Genomic DNA, 14,330 nt, shown 5'->3' with positions numbered 1-14,330 from the left:
GCTTGCTGTGTGACCTTCCCCAGGTGTTTCTTGTCCCTCAGCCCCTGAGTTCTGCTCTGCCAGACTCTCCCAACCCTGACTGCTGGTCCTCCTGAGTGGGGGAACTACAGGGAATGGCCCGGGACAAAGGATTCAGGCAGCAGAGGGGCGGATCTGGGCCTTATGGGAGTGTTGGAATTCCACTGGAGCAGGGCACCCACATTCCTGGCATGGAAGTGTAGGCTCCTAATGCAGGTGGTTCGCGTCTCTGGACCCCAGAGTGACACAACCAGGACACCGGTATCTTGGGTGAGCCAGGCCTGGTGCAGAGGAACACACACACCTCAGACAAGCCCCATCCTGATCTCAGAGCCAGGGCCAATGAGACGGCACTGTTCAACCAGCCCTTCCCCCGCTCCCTTCTCAGCTTCCTGCGTCAGATACCCCAGGGGCACCTGTTGGCCTCAACCCTAGAGCATGGACCCCAAAACTCTCAGGGGCTGGGAAAGCAGAGTTAGAGTCATCCACAGAGAAGGCGGCTCAGCCGGGGGAAGGGGAGGGGGCACCAGCCTTGCTTTGGGGGAGAGGTGTCCCCAGGGTCCTGATGCCCTCCCCTGCAACTGGCCAGGGGCCCAGCCTCACTGAGCTGGCCCCCATCCGACTGCCAAATACAGACATGAATCTGCCACAGCCCCCTGGCCCCTCCTCCTGGTCCCCCACCTCAAGCCCCTTTGGCCCTGGCTCCCCCATGGGGCTGCACCCCAACTCACCCCAAGACTCTGCACACAGACCCCAGGCTGCGCTTGTCGCGAAGTCTCTGTCCTGGCACCAGGCCCTCCTGCTGCCTGCCCACTGCCCACCCCCCACCCCCGCCCAGCTCCCCAGGGAGCAGGAGCCCAGCCTGCCCAGCCCCACTCACTCTGCTGACCCTGCCCAGGCTCTGCACGCGGTCCTGGGGGAGGGGAAGGAGCCTGAGGAGGGGGAAGGAGGAGGTGGGGACTGGCCAGACCAGGACAGGCTGGGTGGCAGGCAGGCAGCTGGCTGGGAAGGTGGTGCCTGCTGAGACCACAAGCAGCCCGGGCCCTGGAGTGGAGGGGGAGGAGCAGGGAGGGGCCGAGCGCAGCGGCTGTATTTAGCCACCCTGCTCATTCCCAAGCAGCGGGATCTGCCTTTTCTCTACTTACAGCTTCTGGACCCTGACAAATGCAAAGCCCCCTCAGCGGCGCCTCGACTCAAAGGGTGGGGGCCTCAGTCTCCAGAGGAAGATGGGGGGCACAGTGCCCTGCAGCAGCCAAGACGCTTGCACTGACCCATTTGTTTTGACGTGTCCACCAGAGGAGGTACTGATGGCAAATGGCCCCTAGGATGCCCCTTTTCCTGACCAAACTGCCAAGATTCCTGACACTGGAATCCACCAACAAGCCTCAAACACTACAGAGCCAGGGCATACCCAGTCTTCCCTGGTGCTGAGAATCAGAGAGCTATCAGGACCTTCAGTCTTCTTCCCAGAGGTGCCCCTCTAAACTTCAGGGGCCCAGAATCCCACCTCTGCCTCCCCAAACCTGCCATGGTAGGTTTGCCCCAACAGTCACCCTGGGGTACTGGGCCTGCACCCAATCCTCCTCCTACAGGCTCTCCCAGGGCACCTGTTGGCAACGGTCCCTCAGCCTGTCAGCCCCACCAGGGCCAACAGTCAGGAGGACGGAGGCTGCTTCCCGCAGTGATCCCTCACAACTAGCACCCATCTGGACTAGTGTGGGGAAGGGGCTTGGAGACAGAGCAGCAGAGTAGGGGAGCCACTGAGGAGAGGTCACATGGCCTCCTCCCGCCTCCCATCACCCCTGCTCAGGGCCACATTCCCAAGCTATGACCTGTGTTTCCCAGCATTGCCAGTGAAGAAGGAGGGGGGCCCACCATTCAGGCTGGCTGTCCTGAGGTGGGGGTGGAGAGGGAAGTCAGGACGGTACCTGGCGAGAAACTGCTCAGGGTTCAGCCACTAGCTAATGCTGAGATCACAAGCATGGCCCCTGGAGGCAGGCGCCCCCTTCCCTCCATGGAGTCTAGTGACCCTCTGGGGTCACCTCCAGGTTGGACAGCACTGAGGCAGCTCAAGGGCCCAGGCAGGGACTGCAGAGATTTAATGGGCTGGGTTTGCAGGGAGCCTGAGACCCCTGGTGGTGGCTAGGGGAATAGCATGCTGGGGCCACGCAATGACCAAGTGATTCTGAGGGCCCTCAAGTCCCTTAGAAAGGGGGGATGTTGGAGCAACCTAGGCAGGACACTTAGGCTCCAGAGGGGGCAGAATAAGGCCTCTTCAAAACAAGGCAGTGCCCTCCCACCCCTCTGTACCTCCAGAATGCATGGCCAAGGAGGGTACTCTAGGATCTCTGTTATCAGCTCCCAGAGCCTCTGGGGCTCCACACCAGGCTCAGGTGCCACCTAACTTTTCACTGGCCCCACTGCCAAAACCATCTTTGTAGTCAGTCCCTATACTCCAGCCCTGCTCTACCCACACACCTGGCTCTCACTGTAAGAAACACAGTTACACCAGGCAGGGAGAGGGCAGCCAAATCTAGGATGCACATATGGAAGTATTGCCCCTACACTCTGTGCCCTTGTCTGGCCTTTCAACACTGCTTCTAGGTCAGACTCATTCAATGAAAAGAATGGCATGGGGGAGCTCATAAGTCAGGAAGCCCTCACCCTTCAGACCAGTGTGTTCCCCTGAGCTGTTTCCAGGATAGATACAGTCACAGCCACCTACATGAAAGGCGTCACACAGGGCCCTCTATATCAGGGCTTCTCAGAGTGATCCTTGAACCACTCACATCAGGACCACCTGGGAACTATTTAAACTATAAATTCCTGGGCCTTACTCTGACCTGAAAAATTAGATTTCCTGAAACAGGGGTTGGGAAACTGCATTAAAAAAAAAAAAAAAAGCCCCTCAGGTAATTCTTATGTACACGAAAGTCTACAGACCGCCATGACCCTCACGGGAGAATGACAACCCAAAGAGGTGGTATCACTAAGTCCCATCTCACTGAGCCACTAAACCTCAAGGCCAGGCTCTGAGCCTTGGAGGTCTGGCCCACGTGCTTCCCACTGCACCACCTGGCCTTCCACCAGGTGCAAGGTCCCTGACTCAAGGCAGTGGTGCTCAGAGTCCACCTTGCACGAGAATCACATGAAGGGCTCCTTAAACCACAGCTTACTGGGCCCCACCCAGTTTCTGATCCAGTAGGTCTGGCTGGGGTCAATAATACACATCTTTAACACATTTCTAAGGTGATGCTGGCACTGCTGGTCTGGAGGCCACACTTGTAGGACCACTACTCTGTAGCCTCCTCTGCCACCCCAACCTCCACTCTCAGGCAAATCCTCATCACCTTTTGCAGATGCAGGTACTGCCCAGCCTCTGCAAGTGCCTCAGGTTGTTTCAGGGGCTAGGAAATTCACAGGAATCTCTACCCACAACTGCCACCTTGCACATAGCCCCTATGGTCCACACAGCCCCTGACTGTCCAGGAGGGCCTCCAGGTATGGCTTGGAGGACTGAGAGTAGTGAAGGCATGGTGCTGTCCTCAGGAACCTTCTGGCTGGTTGGAGCATCAAGCCAGATACACGATTATAACAGCAAGCAGGAATAAGGTGGCAAGGGAGGGGCAGATAAAAGTCACCGGAGCAGAGACAGCAGGATGTTGCTTTTGGCTCAGGGAAGAAGGGAGAACTGAGGGCAGGGATATTAGAATTAAGAGTTTGGTTTAAGCAGGAAAAAGCATTTCTGGCAGAGGAAACCGCTTGAGCAAATGCTCTAAGGCAGAAAGCATGTGCAGAGAACTGCAGCTCAACCGTCTGTCTGGGTAGAACTGGGTAAAGAAGGATTAAAGCAGGTCAACCCTTGGGTCATCCGCAGGTCCAGATGGTGGAGGCCAGCTTCAGGAGCGCGGCCTTCACTCCAAAGGCAAAGCAGCGTTCCTGGAGGTTTCTGAGGAAGGAGGAACGTGCTGGAGGTTAACAGCACAGCTACATGGCCAGGCCAGTCACAGCCCTCTCCCCACATGCACTGTCTCAGAAGGTCCTCTAAAGCGATTTCTTTACTCATTTGCTGTGTAGTCCCGCCACGGAAGTAAGAGAAAAGAGGGCATAGGCTGGCCTGTAGCTGGGAATTTCCGCAGGTGCAGTTATGAGTATCTCCCTTTGGAAACGGAGCAGGGTTGTGTTGAGAAAGTTTCCGTCTTGGTTTAAAATGGACATAGAAGCAGAGGGACTTTCACACAGTCGGCCTGACCTAGCCATGGAAGTGTTATTTGGGGTTGCTCCACGTTTAGGTAAATTGGCACCTACAGTAGATTAGGTCCCCATTCTTCTGAGAGCTGTGCATGACGACCCCCATTCTGAGGTAGCAGCCTGGGGAGGGCACCCATCGGGGCTGACCTGCTTCTGGTAGACAGGAAGGGGGAGGGAGGGCTGAGTTGCCTCAAGGGACCGTGCTGCTTTCTTAGATGCTGTCCAAACCCCAATCAAAGATGGACAACAGGGCCGTGTGGCATTCTGAGATCCTTTCCATGGGCAGTCACTGCCTTCCCAAGGGAAAACCTGTAATTCTGCGGCAGTCAGCCAAGACCAGGGCGAGGAAAAGGGGGGGATGCTGATGCTGTAATTTTTTCCTTCCTTTCCTTTTATATTCATGACCTTCAATAAACCACCTCTCTTCTGTTATGATGGTGTTGGTCCTATGGGTGGGCTTTGATAAGCTATATCCTCTGGCCCAAATGTCCTTAGCTAAATCACCAGCCACATAGAGCCTCACAAATCTTACTAAGGAAGTAGCCTAGGAGTTACAACAATCCTTGCTTTGTAGATAAGGATGCAGCAGCCAGCTAAGGGGAAGTACAGAGGCCAAGGTCTTGGCTGGAAAAATGCTAGAACCCTGGGCTCAAATATATGAGATCTGCGCTTGAGGGGAGGACTGAAGGCAGCAGGACGGAGGCCTGGGTGCATGAAGCCCCCATCCCCCTTCCTCCTGACCAGAGCCTGTGGGGGTGAGCTGAGTGTGCACACACCAGGCACGCAGGGAAACAAAGCAGGACCACAGCCACGGTGGGGGTGGGGTGTCAAGAGAGGAAGGAGAGAAAACACCCAGACTGACCTACCCACAGAGGGCATCGACAGTCTGCCCCCACCTCCCCACACTGGGAGTTCATGAGCACAATTTCACCCTAACCCTGATCCTCTTCAGAGTAGAAGGAAAGGGGTCAGGACAGTGCAGTGGTTAGAACTATAGGCTTGGGAGACCCAGGGACAGGGCTTCAAATCATGAAGTCTCCCAGTGGCCTCTGCTCCTAGAGCTGAGCACCCAACAGGGTAGCCACTAGCTGCCTGAGACTATTTCAATGCACGTTAACTAAAATGAAATAAAATGAAAAATTCAGCCACTCAGTCATACTAGCTGCATTTCATATGCATCTGTAGCCAGTGGCTACCCTGTTAGACAGTGTATAAGAATTCTATCATCACAGAACGTTCTACTGATCAGTGATGCTCTAGAGCAATTTGCCAAAGCTTTCCAAGTCTCGGTTTCCTCATCTGTAACATGGGCATGATAATAGAAGCTACCTCCCGGGGGGCGGGGGTTAAATGTGATAACACAATCAATACAGGGCCTGGTACACACAAAACCTGTAGTAAATGCTAACTAGTCATGTTATTTTTATCTGCCATCAGAACTAAGTTTATTTGCTTCATGGGTGAGTATTTCCATCATCTGAAATCACCTGTTGCTTCTAACATTCTTAGGTAGATTACGGACGCTCACTAAAGGCTGCTGGCCTTGTGTGAGCTCTGTCACTTTACTTGCCACATATTCATCTTTCCATCTGTAAAATGGAAATATTACTACCTGAGATGTTCCTCTGCAAGGAGTGTATATGGTGCGATGTAGCTCAAGTAATGGAAGAGATGTGAAAGGGTTTGGGAAAAAAAGTTATCTGGCACTCTCCAAACACAAGAAACTGTTTAGAGAGATGTAGCACTTGGCAACCAGGTGGTACTCAAATGCTTGTGTGATGGATGTGGGCAGCATCAAGAATGCTTAACTTCGGTTAAGCACACTTCTCACACTCCCCAGCCACCTGCCCCAATACACACACACCTTTCGGGAGTGTAACTGTGGTCTCCGGAGTCATTCAGTGGAGTAGGGTGGAATGGGAGGGACCCAGAGCTGGGGTCGGGCTGCCAGCGGGAGTGAGGACAGACCCTGCTCCGCCAAACCTGGGAAACTACATCCCTAGTTGCCCCTGTTCCCAGGGTTCCCAACCAGAAATTGAGATCTGTGGGCTCTCTAAAGCATGCTCTGTTGGCAGGGCATCCCAAAAGGGCATGGGGCAGCCAGCCCTGGTTACCAAGGGGGTCATGAGGAGCGGAAAAGGGGGGTGGTTCCACGAGGCCTCTTCCCACAAGACGCTACACACTCCCTCCCTCAACCCGCTCCCCCTACCCACACCACACTGCCAGACACCCTTCTGTTGCCCCACCCACTCACTCCCTACAGACTCCAGCCCTGGGACCCCTCCCTTGCCAAATGTCTGTACCACCCACTGGTTCTGTCCACTCCTACTGCTCTCTGGGTCCATTGGCCCCTGTCCAGCTGCTCTGGACCAAACAGTGCCTTGTAGGGTAAGAAAATCTGCTTCCTCCATGCCGGCTGAGTCTAGACTCACGTGCCTGCCCCTCAAGCCCTGAGGCCCTCCAGCCAGCTTGACTTACAGGAGCTGTCCTCTGGCTGCAATGCCTGCTGAAACTGACTCATGGGATGAAGCTTTCTGGCTCCCCAGGGTGGAGGAGGCACAGAGATGATGTGATGGGCTGAGGACCCAGGGACTGGGAAATATGGAGGGTCTGAGGGCCTGGCAAGGGCAGGGGAGGAGTTCCCAAGGCACAGACAGTCTGAAGAAAGGGTAGAAAAGGAAAAGGCAGCTTCCCTGGAGCCCCGTGGAAGCCCACACTCCTGTGCACAACATCACCCCTTAATAACGCTAACAACCAACATTTGTCTACAGCTTTACAGTTCATAAAGCTCGTTCACACATTTGCTTTCATCGTGAGGATGGTATAATTATCTCTGGTTTACAAATGAGGAAACTGAAGTGCAGGGAGGTTCAGCGTGGTGAACACAGAACTCCCAGTCAAGTGCTGACAACTGCCTTGCCCCAAGCCTCCTTCCCAACCTTAAAAGGCTCCCAAATGGCCCTGAGCCAGTACTGGGGCAATCGCCTCCCCGGCAACCCCCTGCCAAATCTTAGCCCAAGCCAGGTATTGACTCAAGTCCTGGGGTCAGATCTGGGCCCCCTAAGGGGAGCTGGGAGCTGAGTCAGAAGCCAGATCCCAGAGGTGATGGAAGGACGGAAGCATGCAGTGGAGGGACGGGTATGATTCAGTGTGGCGGGAGGGGCAAAGAGAAGGAGAAACCCTAATACCCGGGCTCCTGGGAGGGATACGTAAGCTAAAGATGACGACTTGCAGGTCTGCAAAGTCAGGCAGGTGCAACTGAAAGGATCTAATGCAGGATGGGAACTCAGGTCAGATACCAGCAAGAACTCCCTAATCATGAAGGTACTGAGGCCCCAGGACCACAGCAAAACGAGCTCTGTTATCTTGTCTCCTGCAGCACTGAGTGAAAGAAAGGGACAGAACACTGTGTGCTGTTCCCCTCCAGGCATGCCCAGCCCCTCCCTCTGCCGGTCTAATTCCCAGGCTCCTTCGGGGCTCTGAGGGCTCTCAGTCCAGCATCCCACAACACTGGCTGATCACTTGGCTGTTCTAGGCACCAGGTTCATCTGCCTTGCATCCAACCCAGGTCGTTTGATCTAGGCTGCTTACCCAATGGTGATATCCTTGAGGTTTGAGTCTGCGACCTTGCCTTCTGTTAACACCCCCTTACCCAGCCTCACCTCCCCATACCACCATTGCTCAGCATCTGTACTTTGTCCAGCCCAGCAACCTGAATGACTTAAACTGGCCATGGACACTGACACCAGACCAGTCCAGCCCTGAATCAGAAAGAAACTGGGCTTAAACCCAAAGAGAGTAGTATGACACCAAGAGAGTACTTTCATAAAAATAGAAAACAAGGCAGCCTCGGCCACTGCCATCTCCTGAGAGGTGCTCTCAGCTGCACCTTCTTTAGGGCTCTGGGTACAGCAGAAGGAGCAAGGGAGCCGAGGAGGGTTGTGGCCCTTAAAATCATCTTTTTACTGGGTTTAAGAGGGTGCTGTTCTAGAGAAGAAATGACCTCAGAAGACTCCTAAAGGCTTTTAAGCCCTTTGAGCTGGGAGATTCTTCTTCTCTAAGACTGCAGGATAATTTGTTTTCCCCACAGGATCCTGTTGAGGGAAATGCCACAGAAGGATGGATATCTAAAGACAAATTTCAATGACTTCATGAGTTGGCCAGCCTCATGTGTCCCTTGGGAATTTGGCCCCTGCCCTGAGGCCAGGGACATTTAAAATGCTTCCCCCAGAGCAGCCAACACACCAGAACAGACTGTGCACACTGGTTGAGAGCCCAAGCTCCAGGCTGGGAGCGGGAAGGGTCACTGCTCACCTCACCCAGCCCTGGGGCCCACGGGGTCCCTACCAGGTTTCACAGCCAGCGTGGCAGCACAGCTGGCCTGGCCCAGCTCGTTGGTGGCAGTAGCTGTATAGCTGCCGGCGTCAGCCGCCCGGGCCTCCCGGAGCAGCAGGGTGTGACGCTCGCCTTCAGCCCGGATGAGAAGGCGGCCATCACTGCGCAGCGAGGACCCATCCTTCTGCCAGGACACTGTGGGGAAGCAGCGGGGTGACCAAGTTGCCATGGCCCACAGGCTCACTGGGGCAAATCTCCCCCTACCCCGCACAGAGCTCGTAGCACTCCTCTCCCCACCCTAGGGAATCCCGAGGACTCCCCCTCAATCACAAAAGCCCAGCCTGCCCTCTCCTCTCGCAGGGAATTCTGGGAAAGCTCCCTAACACACACAAAGGAGTCCAGACAGCCTCTGGAAGCAAATGATCTCCCTTCTTTCCCTACCCTCTCCTCCAAGGACTGGGGTGGCGGCAGGGAGGGAGGAACCTTCCCCTCTCTGTCTCAATCTTCTCCAGGCCTGGAGCTTACCTTGGGGTGGGGGGTTGGCAGTGACGATACACTTGAGCAGCACGTCCACCCCTGGGGCCACCACCGCATTCTGCAGGGGGATCTCAAACACGGGGGCCTCTAGGGGCTCTTCTCCAGCAGACACATAGGAGTCATCAGAAGACTCTGTTGGAGACACAGGTGACAGGGTAAGGGACGTGGTCCCTGTGGGCATGAAGCACGGGGAGAGGGGGCAAACCCAACAGAGGGGCTTCTAAAAGGCAAGGCTTGGGGAGGGAAGGGTGTCTCCCCTGAATATCCTGAGACAGGGAAAAAAGGAAGACAGAATAGTGTTCTTAGGCAGGACAGAGTGGCCGGGAATCTATGATAGTTTGGCTGCTCCTCAGTTTCAGCCACAGTTAGAGTGTTGGTTTCTGGAGGAAGACAGGGACTGTGCTGTGTATGTCTCTACACAAAGTGGTCATGAGGGGTGGTAGATCACGCCCCGTGCAAGGTGCTTTCAGGGGGCACGTTACAAGCTTCCAAACAAACAGAGGACAAGCCAGTGGTATGCAAGCTTTAAACAATAATAGTGTCAAAGGGCAATACATGATGCACTGTCAAATTAGTGATGCCACTGGATTCAAAAGAGGGAGCAGCAGGTGCTTCTGGCAGCCATCTGAGAGGCCTCATGAAGATCAGCTTTGACTGTGTCCATTCACCAAGCAGTAATACTGCACTTACTGCTTACTCTGTATGGATACCAGGGATACAACAGGAAAAAGATACAGTCTCTGCTTACAGGAAGCTTGTACACACAAGGAGATCAGAAAACTCCACTGTCATGGCTCTCTCTGGGTATTTTCTAAGTCTGACATTTTATAAGCTAGATAAAGCACAGTCTATGAAGCCAAAAGAGCAGTGAGGATCTCAATTATGCTATTTTCTAGCTACAGAACCTTGGGCAAATTGGATAATCTCTCTGCGCCCCAGTTTTATCTGTTAGATGGAGCTGATAAATAACACCCAACATCTTGCAGAGCTGGCATACAGATTAAAATAAAGTAACATCTCTAAGTGCCTAGTTAATGCAATGCCTGAGACATGGCTGTGGGTATGCAAAAATGTGACTAGCAGGATGATGAACAGGTGCTCAATCATCTCTAAAGATTTTGAGGCAGTAATACTAAAATGAAAAATAGTGTGATGAAAATAAAAATACTGGGTGGTAAGTGCAATAAAAGGGACACTGACAGGGCGTCCTGGGAGCAGTGCGTAGAGGTATTTGGCCTGGGGGAGCCAGCAGGGGTGGGAGTGAGTCAAAAATGGCTTCCTCTGTCTTACTCCAGGAGTGGCCCCAAGTTGATGTTCAGGATAAGAAGAGTTAAGGGCAGGGGCATTCGACCTATTGGTCACCACCCACGGGAAGACTGAGAGACACAGGCTAGCATGTGACCAATCAGCTCAGCCATGCAGGGACTCAAGGATGGGAGAGGGGAGGCTAGAAGGGAGGCTGGGTCAGCTCTTAGTAGCCATAAGGGGTCACAGGATGGTGCCGAGATGGGAAGGTCAGTGTTGAGAGTTGGCTGGCCCAAAGCTTGCCTGTAACAGGTACCTGACCAATTATTTATTGAGATGGACTTCGGTCTCTTCCCCCACAGATGGGTGGGGTGTAGAGGGGCTCCTTAGGTTTCCATCAGTATCTCTCCCCAGCGTTAGGTCATAGACCCAACAGCCCAGTAGGCTACTAGACCCAGGGGGCCTATGGTAGGCACTGGGCACTGGGTCTCTGCTCACACCTCTGCTCCATCCAGCCTCCATCAAAGCACACTCACACTGTGCCTTACTAGCAGGCAGGTTCTAGAACAAGGGACCTTCACAATCCTTCACTCAAATTCAACCTGCTTCCACACTTCCCCGGGGGAAGCCACACCCTCCCTACTGCCTAGCCTCTTCCCAGACGTGCTCCCATCCAGGTCTCAGCACCTTCTCTACTCTTCCCGAGGCCTTACCGAGCTCAGGTGAGGTGGGCCGGGCCCGGCGACCTCTGCCCTGGCTGCGGGCCCCACGGCGGTCCCAGGCCCCCCAAGGACCGTCCTCCTCTGGCCCTCTGCGCAGCCTCTTCTCGGCTTCAGGTCCCACCCTGTTCTTTTCCAAGGTCTGGGGCACAGCAGCGCCCTCCTGGCCCGGCGTGGCCCAGGGCAGGAAGCGCACGGCCTGCGGCGGGGGCTCCCGCTTCCGACCTGGCGGGGCTCTCGTCCTGGTCTCGGGGGGATCGGCGCCGGGGGGCGGTACGGGGCTCCGGCACTCCTGGATGGCTCTGCTTCGGGTCAGCGGGAACTGGTCCCGGCGCCTAACCTCTTGCTGTGGACCTTCCGCCGGCTCCGTCCTGCCTGCTGGCCCGCGGCTCCGAGGCCTCCCTGGCTCATCCCCGGGCTTCCCCGCGACGCTCGGAGGGGGCGGCTGGGCGGCATCGGGGCTCAAGGCCCGCGGGGTCTTGGGGGTGGAGGGCTGAGAGAAGAGCGGGGGCTCGCCGGGCTCTCGAGGGGATGGGGCGCGCTGCAAAGTGGCGCGCAGGGACTCGTGCGAGCGCACCAGCTCCTCCCGCGACGTGGAGCGGCGGATGCGGCCCAGCTCCTGGGCGAAGCGCAGCTCAAGGTCGGAGGCTGGGCTGCGCTGCCGCGTGCGCTCGTCTAGCGAGGCCGCCTTCTGCTGGAACAAGCGGCGCCGCTCGGCCACGCTGCCCGCCGGCGCCCGCAGCTCCTCCTGCGAGGCCCCCGGCGTGCCCCACTGCCCGCCGCCCTCGGACTTGGGCTGCTCCAGCGAGCGGGCCTTGCGCAGGGGCACCCAGGGCCGCAGGGGCGCCGGCGGCGAGTCGCTGCGCTCCAGGCTGCGCCGGCGCTCCTCGAAGAACTGCAGCTTGTCCAGGATGCGGGAGCCGGCGCGCACCAGCCTCGGCGAGCGGCCCAGCGCCGACTGGCGGCCCGAGGCCTCGCTCAGGGGCGTCTGGGGCCGGGACTCCGCCGTGCCCGTTAGCGAGGGCCCCGACGACTTAGACTTTTTCCCTCGCTTGTCTTCGGTGGTGACGTCCTCGGGCGGCACCGGCTCGCGAGTGCGCCGGTGGGGCGGCGTGGGGATGGCCGTGGGCTGGGCGCTAGGTCCCGGCGGAGGCCGCTTACCCACCCGAGGGGACGGTGGGGGCAACAGCGCGGATTTGGAGGGAGGCGGCAGGGCCGGGCGACGAGGGGCTTCGCTGGCCGGCTGAGGCTGAAGGTCAAGCTCCTCCCTATGCAGTCCACTCTGAGGGACGCTGCTGCAGAACCGAGACGAAGAGGGGTAGAAGATTCAGGGGGGCTCCTCTCCTAGACCTTCAGCTCGCGACAGGCATCGGCGGTGGGCATGCTGGGAAGGCTTGAGTGTGACATGGGCCAGACCCTTCTCCCCCTCCCCACTAAGAGGAAGGCACAGCCAGAGCAGGTACTGGGGAGAGGCTGGCGGCTCTGGCACCGGAAGATTGGGCTGGTGGCTGGGTCCAGGTACAGACTCAGTCCCAGGGGCTCAGGCCAGCCCCCTCCCCCCAGCCCCGGAAGCTAGGAAACAGCAGGAACAGAACTGAGTGGTGGGAGAGAAAAGAATGAGGCTTAGGACCTGAAGGATGAAGTGGTGAGGGAAGGCGGGAGGATTGGATGGGGAGGGGCCCTCTCAGGAATGCAGCCTCCCACTCATTCCTGCCCCCAGCTGGCCCCTACAGCCCTGCCCATCCTCAGCAGGACATGCCCTGTTCACTGTGGCCCCCAGAAGAACAGGCACATGCCTTCCAGGAGCAATGCCCTTATCCTTGGGCTTGCCTAGCACCTCCTCAGACCTGAGCCCCTCACCAGTGCTGCCAGGATGCAGCAGGTGGCAGCCCGAGTCCCTGGGGTGGGAAACGAGGACACCCAGTTTCCTGTTCCCTTTGATCAGTCTGCCCCTAGTACAGGCCTTTGAATTTGTCTCGCCCCTGGGAAAGTTACCTTGAGTCCTTGGAAACCCCCCTGAGAAACACAGAGCTCCTCAAAGGAGTAGGCTCAGAAATAACTCAGCTCAGAAATAACTTCTGCGTGGGCCTGGACGGCGGGTACGGGAAAGGAGGAGGAAGGTGCTGGTCAGCCCAGAGTGCCCCCTTGCCTCCAAAGCTTTGATGCCTATGAGCTGGGCCTCAGCTTCCCCCATCCAGGCCCTTGGTGGTGGGGGGTTCACATCAAATATAGAGGTTAGCAAGAAAAGGAATCAGAGACGTTAGCATCGTACCTGACACATTAGAGGGAGCTTAATAAAAGCTTATGAAATGGCTCGTTGAGTACTTATTGTGTGCCAGGCATGTGCTGAAAGCTTATTGAGTCATTTAATCCTTACGACAATCCTCTGAGGTAGGAACTGTTATTCTCTCCATTTCCAGATGAAGAAACTGAGGCTTAAAGAGGTGAAGTGCCTTACCAAGGTAACACAGCTAGGAAATGGTTGGTGCTAGGACTGAAACCCAGGTAGTCTGGCTTCTGAGCCCTTGTTCCCTCCAAAATGTCTGGGATTCTGGAGGTACAGAAGGGAGGAGAAATGGTAGGGTACCAGCCACAAGCAGAAGTTCTAGGGGTGCCTAAGTCTCAGGATATTTTAGACTACCTGGGTCAGCCACCCACACTGCAAACCTCACCTCTGACTGGGGGGTAGAGGAGGAGGGAAGATGCAATCCAGAGTGCCCTGAGGGAGCAGAACCTCGGGCAGCCACCTGCAGGGAGGCAGAGTCTACTCTAGGGGAGGGACAACAGTCCCCTAGGAATGGCCTCTGGGAACTGGGTGAGGCATGGAGAGAAATTGGAGACAGCAGAGGAGGCCTCTTGCCGGCAGTTTCAAGCTCCAGGCCAGCCTCTGTACCACAGACATTGCTGAGGAAATGGGTTCCTCGGAAGTTGCCATAGCAACTCTAGGCTCCGGCTGGGGCTTGGCAAAGAAAGGCAGGGAAGGAAAAGGCAAGTCCAGGGCACGGGAGCGCCTGGCTAATGCCAACCAGATAAGACAAGGGAGCCTCCCCTGCGTCTGCCTTGGACCTCTCCCCTGTCTACCACTAGCCACCTCAGCCAACATCAAAAAGGCTTCCCCACACCAGGCCCCTTTTTCCTCTTCCGTGATGGTACCTCCCCCACACACACATACCTATCACCAATCAGGCCCCCCTCAGCTCCCCAAATGCCCCCCAATACCTCTTT

At 56.3% G+C, this 14,330-nt stretch overlaps 1 protein-coding gene across 16 annotated transcripts in view; it reads right to left on the bottom strand.

The window, feature by feature from the left end:
• Positions 1 to 14,330, bottom strand: part of SPEG (striated muscle enriched protein kinase) — a 55,199-nt gene that overhangs the window by 29,891 nt on the left and 10,978 nt on the right. For 13 of the 16 annotated variants that reach the window (XM_074364365.1, XM_074364352.1, XM_074364353.1 and 10 more), the window contains 3 exons: positions 11,100 to 12,400; positions 9,130 to 9,273; positions 8,617 to 8,799 (listed from right to left, as the gene is read on the bottom strand). In XM_074364365.1, the coding sequence (XP_074220466.1) occupies positions 8,617 to 8,799; positions 9,130 to 9,273; positions 11,100 to 12,400 (1,628 nt within the window). The other 3 variants (XM_074364359.1, XM_074364358.1, XM_074364360.1) reach the window with 3 other exon arrangements.

This window comes from Camelus bactrianus, chromosome 5 (genome assembly GCF_048773025.1).
Source record: "Camelus bactrianus isolate YW-2024 breed Bactrian camel chromosome 5, ASM4877302v1, whole genome shotgun sequence".
Lineage (NCBI taxonomy): Eukaryota > Metazoa > Chordata > Mammalia > Artiodactyla > Camelidae > Camelus > Camelus bactrianus.
This window is presented reverse-complemented; position numbering and strand designations above follow the sequence as displayed.